Below are 19329 nucleotides of genomic sequence, written 5' to 3' on the forward strand. Positions count from 1 at the left end.
TTAGTAAGATTAGAATCAGCCTTTTATAACCCTTACGGATTGACTTCCAGACAGAGGGTTACTTACAGCGCCCACCAGCTCAAAGTGACCGTCTCCGTTGGTGATCAGCTGTCCGTTAAAGGCCCAGGAAAAGGAAACATCGAGGACGGGGTCACTGACGACCTGACAGGGTAACACGACACTCTCGCCCACAATGATTTCCATGTCCACTGGCCCCTGAATAAATCTGGTTGGATCTGCCAGAAAAAAAAAAAAAAAAAAGAAGTCGTTTTTGAATGTGGGAGGTGCCAGCCTTAAAGAGAACATGAGGTACTTCACTGTCAATTTAGCTGAAACGGGAGTAGTCATGCAACACTTGCTAAAACACAAGAACACACTGTGTAAAACAGTGAATCACAAGCTTAGCTGTGTTGACTTTATAAAGGAAGGTCTCATGAAAGTCTCAGTCAAATATTGTGTGATTACAAGCAGCCTGCCACCACTAAAACGGTAATAGGATGACACAGCTCGTATAATCTTCTGAAATCCTGATAGAAATTGCAATGCACTGCTGATCAGATAAAACTTCACATAATAGGCTGCTCAGTGGATCTGGTACCAAAATGAGAAGCACAGCTTTAAAGTCTACTAAAGCAATCATTTAGAGAAGCCCCTCTGTGCTTCAAAAGCCAAGATAATGAATCTGCAGGAATCAAATAAAGAAGGTACAACACAAAGGATGAGGACTTATTCTCTTACATCTTACCTTACAATGAATGTCAAGAGGAAGGAAAAAGATTACATGTAAAATAAAATAAAAAAAACCCATCCCCTCCGCTCTTAAGCTGGTAAGAATCAACGTTTTGGTTGGAGCTGTGCGTCAGCGACTGCTTTATGACTGTGAAAAACACTAGAGTCATTAAAAGAAATAACTGGCCTTAGCATTATAAGCAGCAGACAGTATTACTCAGCCTATTAACAAAAAACAATAAGAAACTCCGAGAACACTCAGCTGTCACTCCAGCAAAAAACAAAACAACAACAAACACACGCCCAACAATAACAGCATCCGTGACACCACCTCACTAATGCTTTCATTGCTTCCACTCAAGGCACTTTCATTTGCTGCAGTAAATTGGTTGTTTCAGCTGCTTTGAGGAAAACAGTGTTCAAGTACTTTGTCAAAAGCGTTCTGAGGCGGATTATGGCAGCTGCTGCACAAATGCAGCAGGACAAAACGACTGACAGATGAGGGTTTGTTTTCCAAACCCAGAGAACGTAACCATTATAGTAACACACACATTTACTGGTTCTAGTTTAATAACAGTTAAGTGCCTTTCAGAATGAGAATGCCAAAAGTTTTGACACTCCTCAGGGCCAGATATAGAGTTTACCTTTGATTTCAGTTATTGACCCAAATCCAGTCACTCTCTCTCTTATGTTAATCCGTGCTGAGTGGTAGATTCTGCTTACTAAGTGGAGTGCAAAAAAAAAAAAACAGCAGTAATTGCAGAGCTCACCCGTAACCAGGAGCCTTCCAGTTGTACTTGACATCCCAAATCTATTCCTAGCGAAGCACGTGTAGCTGCCTGCATCAGACTTGCTCACATTTGCAAGCCTCAGAGTTCCATCTGGGGAAAGTGTGATCCTATAGGAGCGTGCAAACAGTGACGGCAGGAACAAAAACCCATTTAATCACCGTACAAACAATGATTTCATTTTTGTCAGTGTTCTGTAATATAGCAGACATCTTTTGGTTAGGAAGTGTGTATATGTGGAGTCATTATTGATTAGACCAAAGGTGCAGAGGGGGGGAAAAATGCCAATGCTATTTTAATTAGATTCACAGAGAAGAATACTAACTTGTTTCTGTGATTACCTGTCATTCGTGTGGATAGGCAGGTTTCCTTTCTTCCATAAAATGCTTGCTGTGGGATAGGCTTTGGGTTTACAGTCTAAAATGACTGTAGTTCCTGCCTTGGCTTTGAGCAAAGCTCTGAGGACATTGCCTGTGAAGTCTGGAGGAGAAGCTGATGGGAAACAGTAAACTGTCTTTAGTTCAAGACTGCAGCAGATCTCACAAGGCATTTGAAGCAAGCTGTAAGTCAATCTGTGAAAATCATTAAATGTTACAGTGACTGAGACAGACATTTCAAACAACTGTAATGGGAGTTGAATAGGAAAACAAAGCGACATTTGAGATTTTTTTAAAACTTCATTTTATTCCAGTTGTAAGCCGCTTTGAATCAAAGTGTCTGATAACGGCTAAATATAAGAAATCCAATCTGAAAATAAAACTAACTTTTAAAGCAAATCGACTGTAAAAGATAAAAGTTTATCACTCAACAGAGACTTGGGTATTTATCACACCATCCACATCACATCAAAGTAAAGACTGTCACAGAGAGAAAGATTAATTTAAATGTGTTTGACCCCCACAAAATCCTCCTCACTGACCCCTTTATCAGTTAATCCAGGCAACCTTTAAGATAGACAGTAAGATGACCTTTAGATTCTTTGGTAACAATGATTTGGGGATTTAAAAGATAAATGCCATCCTACCTAAAACCATTAGTTCAGCAGCGAAGTATATGACGCCGTGTTTATTCTCCGCCACACATTGGTACATGCCAGCATCAGATAGCGTCAGCACGGACACTGACAGGACTCCATCTTCCACATGGAACCTATCCTGTGAAGAAAGGGTTGAAAGAAAACTGTTATTCCCTAAGAGTTTAAATAGGTTTTAATTTGCCTCTCGTATTCTGGTAAACCTTTGTAAAGGCTGGAATAGTTAGACAAACATAAGGACTATGTTCTAAATAATAATTAGTCTTACAACAAACCATGGTTTTGCTTTATTTAAGATGACCTTGTTAATTTTCATGCTAAAAAACAGAAAGTTTACGGATATTTTTTGGTATTCCTTGTCTGATATTTAAGACTGGTTTGAATCCAAATTATTTTTCCTTATAGGTGTGCACATAGTTCCTAAATGGCTTAATTTTATTACCATTTAATGAAAAGAAAATACAGAAACTGACTCATTACATATGTATTCCAAGCTCTGCTCTGATTTATACAACATCTGTCTCTTGTCCTTTAAGTCAGGGGTCATCAACAAATTTGCCCAAAGGCCAATTTTTTTCTAAGCATACAGTGATGAGCCAACTTTTGATTAGTCATGTTTCTGTTAATTAAGGCCAGTCTGTTTCATTTATTTCAATTCCTCCTGTCTATTTATGACAGCAAACATCGTATGAGAGCATATTTAAATATACTGAAAACATTTTTTCCTTTTTCTTTTTTTTTATTGAAACGTTTTAATTGCAGCTTCACTTGCAAATCTCTTTACATAATGCAGTAAATATAAAAACTATAATAAATGCTGTTGTGTGTGTGTGTTTTTCTAATTTAACACTTTGCAGGCCAAGTAGAATGAGCGTGCAGGCTGCAAATGGTCCACAAACCGTCAGTTTTGACTTGTTTGGTGGTGGCTTTGGACCCAGAATGTAGACTGACACAATGAGCTCAAAAGAATACACAGATTCAAAAAAAAGGAACAAAACAAAAACCAGAATCTAAAGGCTGGAGCTGATGAGGAATTGGACAGAGGTGACTAATTGTAAAACCAGGTGAAGATGGGTGTGGAAGGCTGACAAGGAAGTGTACTGACTGAGGGAGGAGGTGGCAGACAATGCATGGATGCACAGGGAACTGAACAAAACGAGACATCACAACAAAAACAGAGGAAACAGAACCAAGCACAGGAATCACAAAAAAACAGAACATAGCCATAAAACCCAACACAAAAAGAACAGCAAAAATTTACTCAAAAAGCCCAGATCATAACAGCTTTATTATCACTATGTTAGAGGTTTATACAACTGTATCTAAATACACCCAAGCCTAGAATTTATTGGGCATATTTTGGAGGGCGCATCCCTGTCTATATAAAGTTTCACAGTTAATGGGATATGTGAAAAGGGAAGCATGAGGTCAGGAGAGAGTGTCCACACACACGTGAGACAGGAGCGCGTCAGCGAGGAAGGAAATAAAAACATTTTTAAACACATACAGTGTAATACTGAGGGATTAAAGGCAAGGACAGACAGGTAACCAACAAGCCAGTGATCAGTAAGACTGAGACCCAGAGTTCCTTTCTGGAGATGAGAAAACCATCAGTGCAGTACTCCATCTCTAAAGGCTTTATGGCAGAGTGACAGACAGAAGTCATTACTCACTGAAAGGCATAAGACAAACCACAGACCCTCAGACCAGAAGAAGCAAAATCCCCCGATTTGATGAAACACAGATTGAACTTTTTGGCATCATTTCCTCTGCCTGGACTTTTTCATGCTTCAAGTAAAGCAGAAGCAGGCACCTAGCATCACCTCATCCCTACCATGTCTACAGTCAAACATGGTGATGATAGCATCATTTTGGAACTGGGAGACCAGTCCAGACAAAGGGTATGATGGATGCAGAAAATATGTCAATCATCAGTTAAAACCTGAACCAAGCTTATAAAATCATGTCTAGAAAGGCTTGAGGGTGCTAATTCTGCCAATTATCCCTAAGCCATGTGAGTTGTCTGAATAATAATGTATATAGGAGATTACTGCCATTCTTTTTTTAGATTTAAAACAAATTTACATGTTTATACATAAATGTTTTTGCTTTGTTACAGTAGTGAATTTTGGTTAAATGATAGAAAAGTAATGAATTGGATCCATGTTAAGTCTGAAATACACACACACACACACACACGCACGCACTCACACACACAAACTGCTAAATTACCCTAGCCAGTGTGTCTAACCCAACACAATCTTATAGCTTTAATGTTTTTCCCAAGAAACACATATTTTAAAATAAAACATTAAAGTTATGGAATAAATAATCCACTTATTTCATTCTGTCATTTAATTTCAAACATACTGTATATTATTCAGTACTCACCCAAAGTACTGTATATGTGAAACTGAATACTACTACACAAGAGGGCAAAATACGCCCTGAGGGCCAGAAGTGGACACTGAATCAGTTTCATATGGTCCTTGGCCTGTTTAAACAAGGCTAAAGATAATTTTAAACAGCATTTCATAAATAAATATTGAGCTAAGTGAAAACAAAGTCTCTATGGACTTCTTTCATATTTTAGCAGAGAGTGTTGCCTAAATATTGGACTAAATGAGGCCTAAACCTTTTATTGACAAGTCAGTATGGTTCATTGTTGTGCTAAAACCAATTAAATATACTAGTTTGTAGCATGCAAACTATTCTTCAAGCATCTACGATAAGGAAGAAAAAGTCCTGAAAGTCCTAATAATAAGCATAGCTCCCTTTGCAGTCCTCCTGCACATTCACCTGGTATATTGTTATTGTACAAAGCATAAACAAAGGTTAGCTGCATGCTGTCACACATGCAGAAAATATGATTTTTGTTTTATTTTGCATTTTGAGCTCGTTTTCGATTTAATGTGTGACAATTCAGTTCTTTCAATCAAGTCAAAATGGCCCTCTGAAAAAATGTTGCCCAAATCTTGCAAATGCAAATTTAGGTTTTATGGCTGTAATACTCCTAAATAAAGAATGACATTTTTAAAATGTTTCTTTAATTATGGTAAAAAAAAATCAAGTCTGCAGTAAAACAGTAAGCTTTGCCCTAAGCTTTATTAAGTACTGCTAAAAAACCCAAAACATTTCAGAAGACAGTTAGAATCAACCAAGTTTAAAGCTACTGATCTTAAAATATGCAAGACAATAAGCAGTTCTCTAGTGGTTTAGAGTAAGGTGTGCGCTCTGTATAGTATATTTCACAGTAGATTAAGCCCATTGTCCCTAAATCTCAAGGAGCTCAAACATTCACCATGAATAATGAAAAACAACCCTCGACTCCATTCAAATGAAATGGAGCAATCTCTTGGGAACCAGACTGATCCACTCTATATGACTGTGTAATCTGGAAAGGTGAAGCAGAACCAGCGACAGTTAAATCCATGTCTCATCACCGGCACACCTCTGCAAGATGTTTACACTCTCCTGTCGCCCATCTCTAAATTGCACTCAGGAAAACAGCAACATGTTTCACACTCGGCTCTTTTAAACGCAACAATGAGCTGAAGATAAAAACTTTTAAATGAAACATTTGTAGGTGGAAGGAATTTACCTCTGACAGGAGCTGCTGGCCATTCTTCAGCCAAGTGTAGGAGGGTTTGGGCTTGCCATTAGCTCGGCACTCCCAGTAGAGTCTCTCCTCTATGGCCAGGGCAGTGTCCTTCATGGTCTGGATCCACTGGGGCTTGGCTGAGGACACAGAAATATCCTCTTGTGAAAAATCTCACATGAACCCAGAGGACAGATTTCAAGGAAGCAACACTCTGTCATTAAATATGCTCCTTCTTAAATAGTTCAAAGGAACCATAGATTGGCAGCTCAAGCAGAAGGGGTTTGTCTTTAAGGGCTTGGAGGAGAGAAGATTGAATTTTTTATTACTTAAATGTGTCGCGAGCCTGTGGCAACACAAGACTACCATTAAACACTGAATCACAAAGCGGAAGACTTTGCTGGCGGGGGAAAAAAAAATAGCACCTAAAATCACCGCCCACCCAAACCTCACCTGTCACCTCAGCTGAGCATATAAAAAATCATTATCCTTGCACACAACTTCCTGCATGGCATTTTCACAACTTTTCAGGATATTTCACGGGGAAAAATGCAGCCCTCATAATAAGCATAGCTCCCTTTGCAGGCACTGTACATTCTGCCAGTTCCAATGTCATGGGTGTCATTTTCCCCTCTTTTACAATTTTCAAGGAAACACAGCAGCTCAAGGGAGCAAGGGTCCAAAAAAAATAGAAATAAAAGATTCTTAGAATCAAAGATGACATTAAAGACTATTTTTGGCTTCTAAAGTACCGGTCCTGGTACACATGATGCCTTCATTGTGAATAGTTTGACGCATCTCAAACAAAGAAGAGACTGTTTTAGATTAGAGGTCCCAGCAACAGTACATGACTAAATATATTTTAAAAAAAGTTTCCTTTGTTATTGGCTTTCATTTTTCAGAAAAATACCTTAAATGCTCATCTATGGAATAGGAATCGCCATCTGGTAGCTGAATCATACCAAGTACATGGTTGGTTTTGGTCCTTTTTTTGTAAAAACAACAATGGCAACAAAAATAAAATTAAAAAAAGATTCTTCAAATAGAATGACTCTAATTGTCAGTGGTACACAAGTATTTGAAAAGACCTAAAAATATGTCTGTTATTTATTTTTGTAACCAGTGTTTATCAGACCAAAGCTTAATTTGATCAAATTTGCAATTTGATAAAGTTAGCAACAACAACAAAGTTTTATACATGTTTTTCTAAAAGTATATCCTGACTCAAACTTGTACAAAACATAGATGTTCTCTTGGGCTCAACTTTGACGTCAATAAAAAAACCCTAAATGGACAATAGCTGTTTCTTTTTGTTTTGTTGTTGTTTTTTTTCCTTCTTCTATTTTTGTGACTAATAAATTGTCCAAGCAAACGGTAGGTATACGAGAGAACAAAATATCAGACACAGCTGCCAGAAACACAACAATGCAGCAGTCATCTGCGGGGATGCGCTGAAGAAAAATGTTTTTGAGACAAAAGTTTAACAGAACTGTATTATCAGGACTTTTGCCAATAACAAAATATGAGTTTTGTCAAGATAACATTGATTGTTGATTTACCAGGAGAGTCTGTGAGAAAATTGGCTCAATTTTCTTTTGTTTTTCTTGTGTTTTTGTTGTCATTGACTACCCGTGGTGGATCAATCGAAATGCAAGCTTGTTTGCTTTCCAGTGGTATTATATGAAGTATATGTGAACAAGGAAATGTTGCATAGAAAACAGCTCATTTTAAAAGGTTAAAGAATCTCATTAAATTAACAAATGCACCTAAAATAAAACTCACAATGTGTAAATAATTAGGAAATGTTGGAAATGTGCCTTTTTTCAGTTGTCATAAAAACAGTGTGAACCAATAATTCCCAAAATCCCAATACTGTGTTTTGGTTTTGTTAAGTTGGCATTAGCAAAATTAAGAAATTTAATTTTAATTTAATTTTATGTCATTTCTTAATAGTAACAGTTGTGTTATGTCATAAAGGCAGAGTACCATAAAAAGCCAGTCGACCAGCAGCCGTGTTCTTGCCCATCTTGTTCTCAGCCACACACTCGTACCCTCCTGTGTCATCCTGCTGGAAGCTGGGGATCTCCAGCACAGCGTTTGAGTACTTCATCTTAACTTTGCTGGGGAACGGGACTCCGTTGGCCCTCCTCCAGGTGATCTCTGGAACAGGGCTGCAAGAAACGGAGGAAGCAAACCTTAACTTGTCGCTAAGGCTGCAGGTGTCTGTAACAATCCGGCAATAAAGAAGCGTTTGATGAAGTATAAAAACCTACTCTTCGTATTTTTTTCTGGATGAATGGCTGAGTCTAAACCCAATCCAAACACATAAAGAAGCATTTCTGCAAGAGCTTATTCCACACACTAAGAAATCTAATTGCCAGAGTAACTGTACTATGAAGGAATCCGAAGGTTTTTCACCTGGAATAATAGACGAGGGGAAATTAAAAACATTCTTTGAGGAATTTCAGCTTACTTCCCAAGGGCGAAACACTCCAGAGTAACTGTTGATCCTTTTGCAGCAGGTACATTGTCAGGGAAATTAACTTCTATTTTCGGCTCATATTCACCCATCACTCCTATGAAGAGCAAACACAAGAACCTGCTCAGTCTTCTATTATTTATAGCTCACAAGCAATATGGCTGGCACTGTGAACCAAACAATGGCTCTGTACAACCAACTGAGCAGAAATAAAAGACATACGAGCAAACACAGTCTCTTGGGCAAACTCATAGTAGTGCCTCACTTAAGTGTAATATCACCAGGAAGTTGTGAAATAACAGTGAGGAATTATTTAAATCTCCGCAAGAGGGGGAATTAATGTCTTGTTTTTTTCCAGTCTGTGGCTTTTTATCTATTATTTCAAAGCTTGAGTGGGCAGTTTTATTGTTTATATCAGTATTCAGGGAAGGCAGTGAAGATCACAATCAGACAGTGATGCAATGGGATTTAAATTTATGCAGCTACATGTACAGTACACTGAGTGGAAACTAACTGGTTGAGCCACCAGAACACTCAATGTAATGGTCCAGTGACGTATGACTCATGTTTAATTCATTCCAGGCAATCTTTATTCAGTCTTTCTATGAAAGCATAACAGAGAACAGAACAACAAGACCTCCGAGAACCAGCCGGAGAATTCAAGGGAAAGCAGAAGGAAAAGCTTTTAAAGCAAATGCAAATTATAAGAAAGCCAAGTCAGCAAAGGAGAGATTTGGGCGCTTTGTTTGCTCTCCATTAGCACTCAGTGGCTCAAAATCAGTGAGGCACAAGAGGCCAAAAAGCATTCATGCGAATCTGTTGATAACAGCGACCTTAAAATAAGGAGCCCATAAAACAAGACTAAAAAGCATCCATGTCACGCCTTACCGTCCGTCCTGAGAATGAGAGACGTAGGTGAGCTGTGAACCTTGCCCTTCGTTATGCTGTTCATCACTACACAAGTGTAGTTACCCACGTCAGAGCGCTCCACCTTTGAAATGTAAAGGTTTCCGGTCTGCTGGGACACGAAACGCCGATTGTCTTGCTGAACGAAGTATGGGTACTCGTTGAAGACCCACGCATAAGTGAGGTCTGAAAGTCACACAAGGATGGAGTTGAAACTAGTGGAACGTGATCATTAAAAAAGAGAAATAATTGCAACAAGATTTTGTTTTTAAATCTTTATTTTTTTAAGTATTAAAATGACAAAAGGCTTGTTTTACCTCCAGAGGAAGTTGGAGTGCCACACAGTAACACCACTCCTTGTCCCTCTCGGACCGACACGGCGCTTCTGGTGTGAACTTTGAAATGATCTAAGTCTGAGGAAAGTAATGAAAGAAGAGAAATATCACCCCTGGATTTTACATATACAAAGGAAGTGCAGCAGAGCTGTGTGTGAAACCGAGTGTCAGAAAGACCCTGACATAAGATGGTAAGAAAACTGTAATGAGAATTTTACATCTGCAACTCCTGGAAGGAAGAAACTGACCCAAGACCTAAATGAACTATTGGATATAATTTCTACACTGCATGCACAAATATTCGGCAAATTGTATTCATCTAAAGTGAATTATTTTTTAGCAAATGCAATGCTCTCAGGCAATCCAAAATGTCATTAGGACTTAAACCTGAATGTTTAACAACAGAAACGTGGGTTTTGTCTTGCTCAGGGGAATATATGCATGAATACAATCATTAGGTGACAAAAAGAACAGCATGTTTTGTTTTTTTTCCCAGCTCGTTTATGTGTTTGCAATTTAATATAGTTGTAAATTCAACAAAAATAATAAATACTTTTTATAGTATTTTTGAGTTTACAGTTAAATTTAATATTTTTCTGCGATTGCAAACCTCTAGTTTGAGTCAAAATCTGTTAGAACTCAGGCAAAAGAAGTGTGGTTATTATTTGCTAATATCTGAGTGGAGAACATGGCATGTGACAGACATAAAGATAAATAAAGTCTCACTGAATGCTGTAGTTGTTTTGTTACACCCCTGCATGAAAAAAGCACCTTCCAGAAACGGGCAGCAGGTTTGGGAGGTGATTTTGATCCAGTAAGGCCATCTGCTCTGAACAGAATAACTCTCATTTCATTTGTTCTTAAAGCTCAAAAACCTATTTTAAAATGTCTCTGACCAAAATCTTCCAGATTAATTGAAGTCACTGCCACATCTTTGAGAACTCGACATTTTGCACCTCTTGTCACGGTAAACTGTGAAACTGGGGTGTAATGTGCAGGTTCGTGTAAGATTTATTTATTTATTTATTTTTTATCCAAGACTTAATTTTAGTTAATTTGCACCTTGTCTTGGAAAATGTGTATGAAAAGAATGATAAGGTCAGAATGCTCAGTTTCCCAGTGAAAACACATTTAACATTTGACGTGTAAACTGAGAACGGATCACAGCTCTGTTGTTTTAACAGGCTCATGGAGGCAGTGAAGCATTTCGAGTTTAAATGTTAAAACCTATTAGAGCTGCAATATAGTGTGCCTTCGTTTGTGTTGCTTTTGATTTTATGCAGTAAAATTGTTGTTGCTTAACATTCAAAGTCGACACACATCAACAATGCAGCACGCTGATAAATGCTGCCGATATCATCTTGCTGGTTTGGCGTACAGTGGCATTCTTTGAAGTTTGATGCAGCATACCAGGAGCTTTCTTTTTTGTAAAAAGTCAAATAAAATTGTTATTAAAACTTACAGGCAAAAAGTAGACTCGCTCTCCTGCTGAGGATGGCTCCTACAGTGTTGTAGGCCATACACTGGTACATCCCTACATCTTGGTAGCGATCCAGATTGCTTATAATGAGGTTGCCCCCAGACAGACGCCGCCGACGATCCAGGCCCAGATTTATGAGAGTCCCGTTTAGTGACCATCTGTGAGGGCAAAGACGCCATCAGTCGCTGGCAAATAGTTCTGTCCATCTCTTTCTATCAAGCAAGGTGGTTTGACAAGACATGAATAGACACTTCATCTCACCACTCTAACCCGGATAATGTACATCGTCACTCATGCTGGTGTCAATAAACTAAAAGAAGTTGGAAATTGAACAGCAAATCTCGCCATAATCAGGTTTGCTTTAATTTATTTTTTTTGCCTGGAAAAAGACTCAACACAAGTCAAACAATATGTTATAAACATGACAGTTAATAAATATGTGCGTGGCAATCATAAACAAATCGACTGATGATGATTTGAATGACCTCTGCACTCACACTTTTTATCACTCGCTGCAGAAAGACAAATGTTTTTGCCTGTGTGTGTGTTTGTGTGTCTGTCTGTTAACAAAAAAATATCATGAACCATAAGACAAATTTTACTGAAACGTGCACAAAATCTTCAGTAGTCGTACAAATTCAGTGCAGTTGAAGCTGAGATGCATTCACAACACATACTCCAAGTGCTACTCATTGTACAAGATCTTTGCTTAAAACTTTCGTATTAAATGTTAGAGTCTGTCTGTTAGCAAAATATCTTATGTATCACTAAATTAATTTAAAAAACTTTTAGAAAGTAGTGTTCATCTACAACTGATTAACGTTTAAAGTCAATCCAGTTCAAGATGGCCATCACCGACAGATGACCTTAACCAACAAAATTGACTATAACTCAGTCAATTTTACATATAATTTGTTGTGGTAGTAGCTGAGAGTCATTCACAACACATACTCTAAGTGTGACACCTCATTATAATCCATCAGATCGAGCACAACTTTATTTTCAACCTGGAGAGACTCACGACAAAGAGAAGCTGCAATTAAATGGTTTTATTTGACATGAATGACATAAGATATTTGGCGCTCGGACCTCGGCGGAAGACGCGAGTGTTGACAATAGCAATGCGCTTCGAGGAGAAGCTCAGGTTGAGCATTAGAGGCGTCTTCCCCGGGCCGGACACTGGTGGTGGAGGTCGAAGAGGGGAAGGAAGCTTGAGGGACCTGGGAAACTGGAGGTGGAGAAGGGGTGGAGGTGGGCTGAAGATCGGCCGGCGAACGGATGGGGCCATGATGGAAGTCCTTTAAACGAAGGCTTGCTACAACTCCGTCAGTTCTCAACAAAAGATGATCTTAGTTTAAAAATTTGGCATCTAAGCTAGTGGGCAATATGCATTCCTTCAAGGAATGTTTAATTTTAGGACCATGTCTGTGGTTTTCATATGTCTACACACCTATATATCTGTTTTTATGACTGTTTGTTGTCCATGTTTTGAAAAATATCTTTCCGGATATCCTCTTTTTTCCAAGTTGGTTTAAGGATAAGTCTTTCATTTTATCTCTCAAAAATCATTAAAATTTCTAACCTGATGTGCTTCATGATCTGTTCAGCACAGCTGTCAAAATAAAGGAGTTCAGAAAAGATGTAGCAGATGATTAGATGAAACATTTATCACCATCTATTATCACTGAGGTTTGACCTGTCAGATCAAAAAAGCCTTTCTTGTTGAGTCAGTCTGTTAATAGGAGATCCCCTTTTTGACTAGCATTAATACTGGATCTGCCAGCATATGCCCGACTGGTTTGAACTTTTGGGTTTTTGCTACAGCTGGATAGCCGTCAGTTCAGCAAGATGGATTCTCTGGCCATTATAATCTAGTGAGAGCCCCACAGCATGGCTTCCCATTCTAAGAAATAAATAGAAAGAAATTCTGTTCAAATTTCCCTTCTTTATGGTTTTTATTTATTATTATGTGCAGTACTTTAGAGGCTTTTTTTTACATCCAGCTGAAGGAAGAAGACAACAACCAGACAACAAAAAGGCTGAGGAAGAAATAGTGAAGCTGGGAACAAAAAAATACTTTGTGTGTGTGTAAATGACAGCGGTTCTGGTTACTGGAAATACAATAAACCTTTGTGAGTAAGATGCCAACAAATTATTTGTCACACCAATTGCTCAGCATGTTTGACATGTTTTCAACTGTTCCAAAAAAAAAACAGATAAGGCAAATATCAAGTGTCATGACAACATGATACCATTTTTGCCCACTTTTCAGTCTGCTCAAAGGCAGTTATGATAGCAGAATGGCAGAAAGCAAAGATTTCTGTAACTGGTGTGTTTTTTTGCTCAGGTTTACGTGCATTCCAGTCCAGTTCTTGGGGATTACAGTTTCAACTGATCCAATAGTGTTTTGGCTTTTTTTTTGTCTAGCTGACCTGCCAATGTAGAATCAGTCAGCGAAACAAGGCAAGAAACAAGAAAAAGAAGGATCTTAAATCTGGAGGATCTCGAGAATCTTGCAACTACGGTACAACAAACGTCTCGGATTTTTGCAGTTTACAGAAGCTGCTTTTAAATTAGATTACGTTTTTTCCTTTCATACAGCAATTTTTTTGCTTCATCTTTGTGCTCAGAGTAGCCAAAGTGATGTAAAAAAGTCCCTAAATAGCTCAGGGTGACGTCTAACACGAGTTAGCATATTTGTAGCATCATCACATTGTTTTTACACTCTGCCATGTGCAAACTTTTAACATCTGCTAGCCTCTTGCTTTTTCTCTGTGCTCACGTCTGTCAGTAAATCCAAACAAAGCTGCTCTTGTCCTCATATTTTTCTGTTTCTTCCATAAGGCAGTTCTAAAATGGTGACTGAAAAGCTGCAGATTAACACTTGATGGCATTTACCTTTAAAGCAACGAGGCTCTGCTGTAATAAAAATCAGTTTTTTAAAATTTATTTTCAAGCACTGTATCATTAAAAAAAGAAGGAAAAAAAAAGAATTCAGTTAATTTTTTAAAATAAGCCTGTTCTGTGATTTTGGCTCTTACATGTGCAATAATCAGTCAGAGAGAAAGTCAGAATGTGTCTGAGTCCGTGGGTTTGCTTCTTTCTCTCTGTCATGTTTCTGCCTGCACGCTGAGCTCTGCATGCACCCCGTGGGAGAACGCTTTAACACAGTAAATAATATAAACCAAAGGGCCACGGTCCCTGTTGGAGAAGCCGCCGCTCTTTCAAACCCGTTGTGTGAGTCCTAAAGAGCTTTGGCTCTCTGGGGAAAAAGAAATCCTGTCTGCCAGATCACCATCCCAGTCTTCAATTATTCCAAACCCTCTGCTTTTTAATGTCAGCGATACACACCTGAGGTGTGATGTCATTTCATACATTAGACCAGTTGGGTCCGTTGAACAGAACTTTCAGACAGGTTAAATCCAAGTCTTGGATGTGCATCTACAACTGATTAACTGGATCAAGATGGCCTTAGCAGATATTGATGAAAATTTTGTGTAGTAGTAGATGAGGAACATTTAGGGTTGTGATTGCCTGGTGGTCAGTGCCACAGTCTTATAATCCTGAGGTCACAGATTCAAACCCAGTGTGAGTGCATGAATTTAAGGGCTGCAGAAGCTTGGTGGTCAATGCTGTGGTCTTGTAATCCAGATGCTGCAGGTTCAAGCCCAGGGTGCCATATAGTTTGTGCTAGTTTGCTCACTGTGGCAACCCCTGAAGAAGGGAGCAGTCAAGAGAACCTACTAGTAGCTGAGGAACATAACTTTGGAATTAACTGTTTGAGTCAACCCTGTCTATCTGTTAGCAAAATATTGCATGAACCAGGGAGCATATTTTTATGAAACCAAGTAATCACTGGATGTCTATTTACAACTGATTAACTTTTGGATTTACCTCAATTCAACATTGACACCACTGCTAACTGACTTTAGCAAAGACAAAAATGATTATAACTGTAATTTCTTTTATAAATATTGAGTTAAAAGCTAGTGTGGTGGTAGCTGAGAGTCACCCTCATCACATAATCTGAGTGCTAACAGATCCATTTTTAAAACATTGGCATGCAAGGGGTAGGAATTTCTTGAATTTATTCACCTTTCAAGTTCAACAATTCAAAAAAATAATCATCAATTCTGTCAATGTGACTGGACCTTAGTTACCATTAGGTAACATCTTCTACAAAAACATGGCCACTGATTTGCCTCGATGTCAATACGTCAGTCAAGTACTGACAGATGGTCTGCAACTTTTTTATATATATTAAAATAATAATAGAGAAAACATTTGAAAGTATTTTTCGTTTATTGTTTCATTCTGTTTCCATTATTTACCTCTGACACTGCTTCCTGCTGCAGCCAGCCCGCTCCCCCAACAGGGATCATTAAATTTTAATCTTACAGTATCACACACAAAGACGTTCTGTGCTATTCAAGGCAAGGAGAAGAGTTTAGAAGCTCTCATCAGTCTGACTATAATCACCTCCTCTCTGTCACATTAGATTAACATAATGTGACATTATTCCACCTTTGACTTATCATTAGGGCCAAACATTAGCACTTGGCAAGAGGTAACAGCAAGCTGATCTAACAAAGGATGCCATTTTAACTCTTTTGCACCCTCGGTTCCATCTTTCCATTTGCAGGCATGGGAGTGTGAAACAAAAATATTTGCACAGCAGGTTTGAAAAATCAAATAAATGAGGCACCTGAATGAACTCTTAAAAGCAAAAGGTTAACACATTGATTAAAACATGTCTCGTTATTCAAGAAGAAAATCCTTTTTTTCCCCTGTTTAAAACTGGGAGAAGATAGATTCAAGGACAGGTCATGTTTCAAGAAGGTTCCATCATTTCTTCTTTTCTCTGAGCATAAAAAGGCTTTATTTTTTTTCCATCAGCGTCATTCTTCTTTTTTTGTTTTCCTTAAGTGGAAATGAAAAATTTGGAGTCCAGAATTCTAAAAGAATATATTCATGTCATTGAATGAAGACGAGTGCTCGATACCACATTTACTACACTTCCACTGGTGCTGATTTGATTTCCCGGGGCCGTGCAGTAAACACCTGAAGAATTGGGTGGATCAGTGATGAGCGTTGGGGAGCGTGGGTGTCTGAGTCAGCTCACTTGCATTCAGCTTTTTAACCTTCAGCCACAACTTTCCTCTCCTCTCAACCTGCTCTGAAGAGCCCCTGCTGCTCTGTGCTGACATCATTGATTGAATCACTGTACTTTATTACTATTTTTTATACATATAAAGATGTACTGCTGAACCATCTGGACACAGAAATGTAAATTTTCTGAAGGATTTTTTTTCTGTTTGAGGCTCAGGATTTGAATTTCAAGTGAAATTAAAGGCCAAGCATTCCTTGAAGTAATGCATATCACCCTGCTTCCTTACCTAAAAGAATTATGTAATGTGCAATCTTGAGTGATATCTTAAGCTCAGAGTATGTGTTGTGAATGACTCTGAGCTACTACCATGGCAAATCTGAGCTCAATATCTTTAAAACTGGCTGAGTGATAGAAATTTTTGTGTTTATTAAGATTGGCAACCTGTGGCAGATGTCGTAGATGGGGTTAACTCCAAAGGTTAATCAATTGTAGATATACATTAATTAATTTTTTTCTGCAAGTTTCATCAAAATATGCTCAGTAATTAATGAGATATTTTGCTGACAGTACAGTCAAAAGAAACACACAAACAAACATGAGAAAAACATCATCGCTGCTTCTCACCTTTTAGCAGCAGGCGATAATAATAAATGTTGCACAAGTCGCCTTTTGTTTAGGGTTTCAAGAAACTCAGCCGGTTTTGCATTTACAGAAGAGAGCGAAGATGCTTTTTCCTCCCCTGACTTCTTATGCTGCTACTGTGTGTGCACAGTATAAAAGACTTATATTTATGAGAGTGACAGAAGTGTCAGGAGGAAGAAAAAGAAGCAGAGGAGAAGAAGGGCCGAGGGAGCAATGGGAGCCCATTTACACTTCAAGAGCAAAGCCAGAGAGGTGGTAGGGGCATGCGGAGCCTTGAACAGCCAGTCTGACGAGACACCGAGTCAAACATCCTCATCACACCTTTAATCAGTACATGGAAATACCTGGTATTAGGTGGTGGAAAGCCTGGAATAATGAGTGTACACCTTTCACTCCACTACCACGCAGCTCAGGTGTCCCGGCTGCGCTGCGGTAAACGCTGAACGCCCGAGGTAATTGTAATCAATGCCTGTTAGTGCCGACCAGTGTCTAGCAACCCGCATTGTTCTTGTGGTGTTTCATAAAAGGAGACCGTCATTAAGATGCTACACGTGTGTCTCTGAGAAAGAAACTCTCCGTTGAGAGGGGAGGCAGATTGGTGGTGTGTTAGTCAATATGAGTCAGTAAAGCCATAATGACACCACTGCTCCGAGTGTCCGTATGCATTTCAATCTAATTAGGACAAAATGAATAGAGGAGAAAGCACACTTCTTTTCCTCAAGAAAATTATGGTCTTGCAATTAGTAATCCTTATTTCTGCTCACTAAATGACCAAAAGTGACTTTGCCTGAGTGGGAAGCTTCAAACAGACAGACTTTTATTTGCTAATGTAGAATACAGAATCCTTCCCTCAGTTTTGAGATTTGAACCTACTGATCTTGTTTCTGTAGTGTCTTCTTTCAGATTAGTGGAAAGAAAATATCTAAAATAAACATTTAGGTGTTTGCTTAACTTCATTTTGTTCTCTTAATCATTTCTTTACATCACTCCATATTTGATGATACCTGATTTGCATAAACATAATCTTCTATATAAACATGATATGATATTAAAACATGTAATTAAAAAAGATCCTGAGAACTGGCATTGTGATATTTTTAAGTTAATTTATGCTAACTCTGTTCAAAAGCTTTTTTTTTTATCTCAGAAACCAGAAAACGTAACTTCAGTAGCGCTTAGATTCCATTTTCCACCTTTACTCCAGTCTATGTTCTGGAAATTTTTGCAGGTTTGCTCCAGTGTCATTTCGGGCCTGATTTGCATCACATGTTTTTTTCCTACAAGCAAAGCAAGAGTTGTTTGAAAAGATAACTGACTGTGCATTTCATGCAGTGATTAACCTGAGCATAGAGAGATGCTAATCCAGAAAACTTGAAAAGTAGTTGTCTTATCCTGTGTGATCAACTGGGGCATTTCAAGCTGTAGAAAAAATAAGTTAGGAAATTAAAGCTAGCACTCCTAGAAGGAAAGTGTAATGTCTGTCACTTTGCATGCCAAAAACTTAAACAAAGATCTCACATAATCTGTTAGAGTTTAGAGTATGTGTTGAGGATGACTCTCAGCTACTACTACACTAAACTTTAGCTTGATATCTGTAAAACTGACTTAATATGGACATTTATATGTCTGATAAGGTCGGATAGCTGTGATAGCCATCTTGAATTGGGTTGAGTTTGAAGGTTAATCAGCTGGAGATGCTGGAGAGATTCAGTAAATATTTTCAGTAAATATTTTATATAAAAAAATTAAAATCCATCCAGTGATTCATTAGATATTTTGCTAACAGACAGACAGGGTTGCCTTTAAGAGTTAATGCCTAACTTTTAAACTGATCTGTCAGAGCTCAGAGTATGTGTTTGAGATGACTCTCAGCTACTACCACACTACATTTTAGCTTGATATTTGTAAAACTGAGTTAGTTATAGGTCTTTGTGTGTTTCCTAAAGCTTATTAGCTGTGTCAGCCATCTTGATTCAGACTGAGTCCAAATGTTAATCAGTGGTTGATGTACAACCAATGCTTACTGTCTGAGCCTTTCAATGAAATGCATCCAGTGGTTCATGAGATATTTTGCTAACAGACAACCACAAACACTTGCACAGACAGTGGCAGCTACATGACCATCTGTCTCTTTGTTTTGCAACAGGTGCTATTGATGCAATCTCCATGCACATAGTTGATCACTGTCTGTACATTATTAAACAACCCCCTCTGTTGACAATATTTCTG

The 19329-nt window shown here is 38.4% G+C and overlaps 1 protein-coding gene across 2 annotated transcripts in view; it reads right to left on the reverse strand.

Moving 5' to 3' along the window:
• Positions 1-19329, reverse strand: part of cntn3a.2 (contactin 3a, tandem duplicate 2) — a 42956-nt gene that overhangs the window by 19080 nt on the left and 4547 nt on the right. For both annotated transcript variants that reach the window (XM_017417870.3, XM_017417869.3), the window contains exons 4-13: positions 11331-11506; positions 9851-9946; positions 9516-9719; positions 8622-8724; positions 8135-8319; positions 6152-6288; positions 2542-2671; positions 1859-2009; positions 1500-1627; positions 67-236 (exon numbers count right to left, since the gene is read on the reverse strand). In XM_017417870.3, coding sequence (XP_017273359.1) covers positions 67-236; positions 1500-1627; positions 1859-2009; positions 2542-2671; positions 6152-6288; positions 8135-8319; positions 8622-8724; positions 9516-9719; positions 9851-9946; positions 11331-11506 — 1480 coding nt within the window. The remainder of the gene's footprint in view (positions 1-66; positions 237-1499; positions 1628-1858; positions 2010-2541; positions 2672-6151; positions 6289-8134; positions 8320-8621; positions 8725-9515; positions 9720-9850; positions 9947-11330; positions 11507-19329) is intronic.

This window comes from Kryptolebias marmoratus, linkage group LG8 (assembly GCF_001649575.2).
Source record: "Kryptolebias marmoratus isolate JLee-2015 linkage group LG8, ASM164957v2, whole genome shotgun sequence".
NCBI classification, from domain to species: Eukaryota; Metazoa; Chordata; class Actinopteri; order Cyprinodontiformes; family Rivulidae; genus Kryptolebias; species Kryptolebias marmoratus.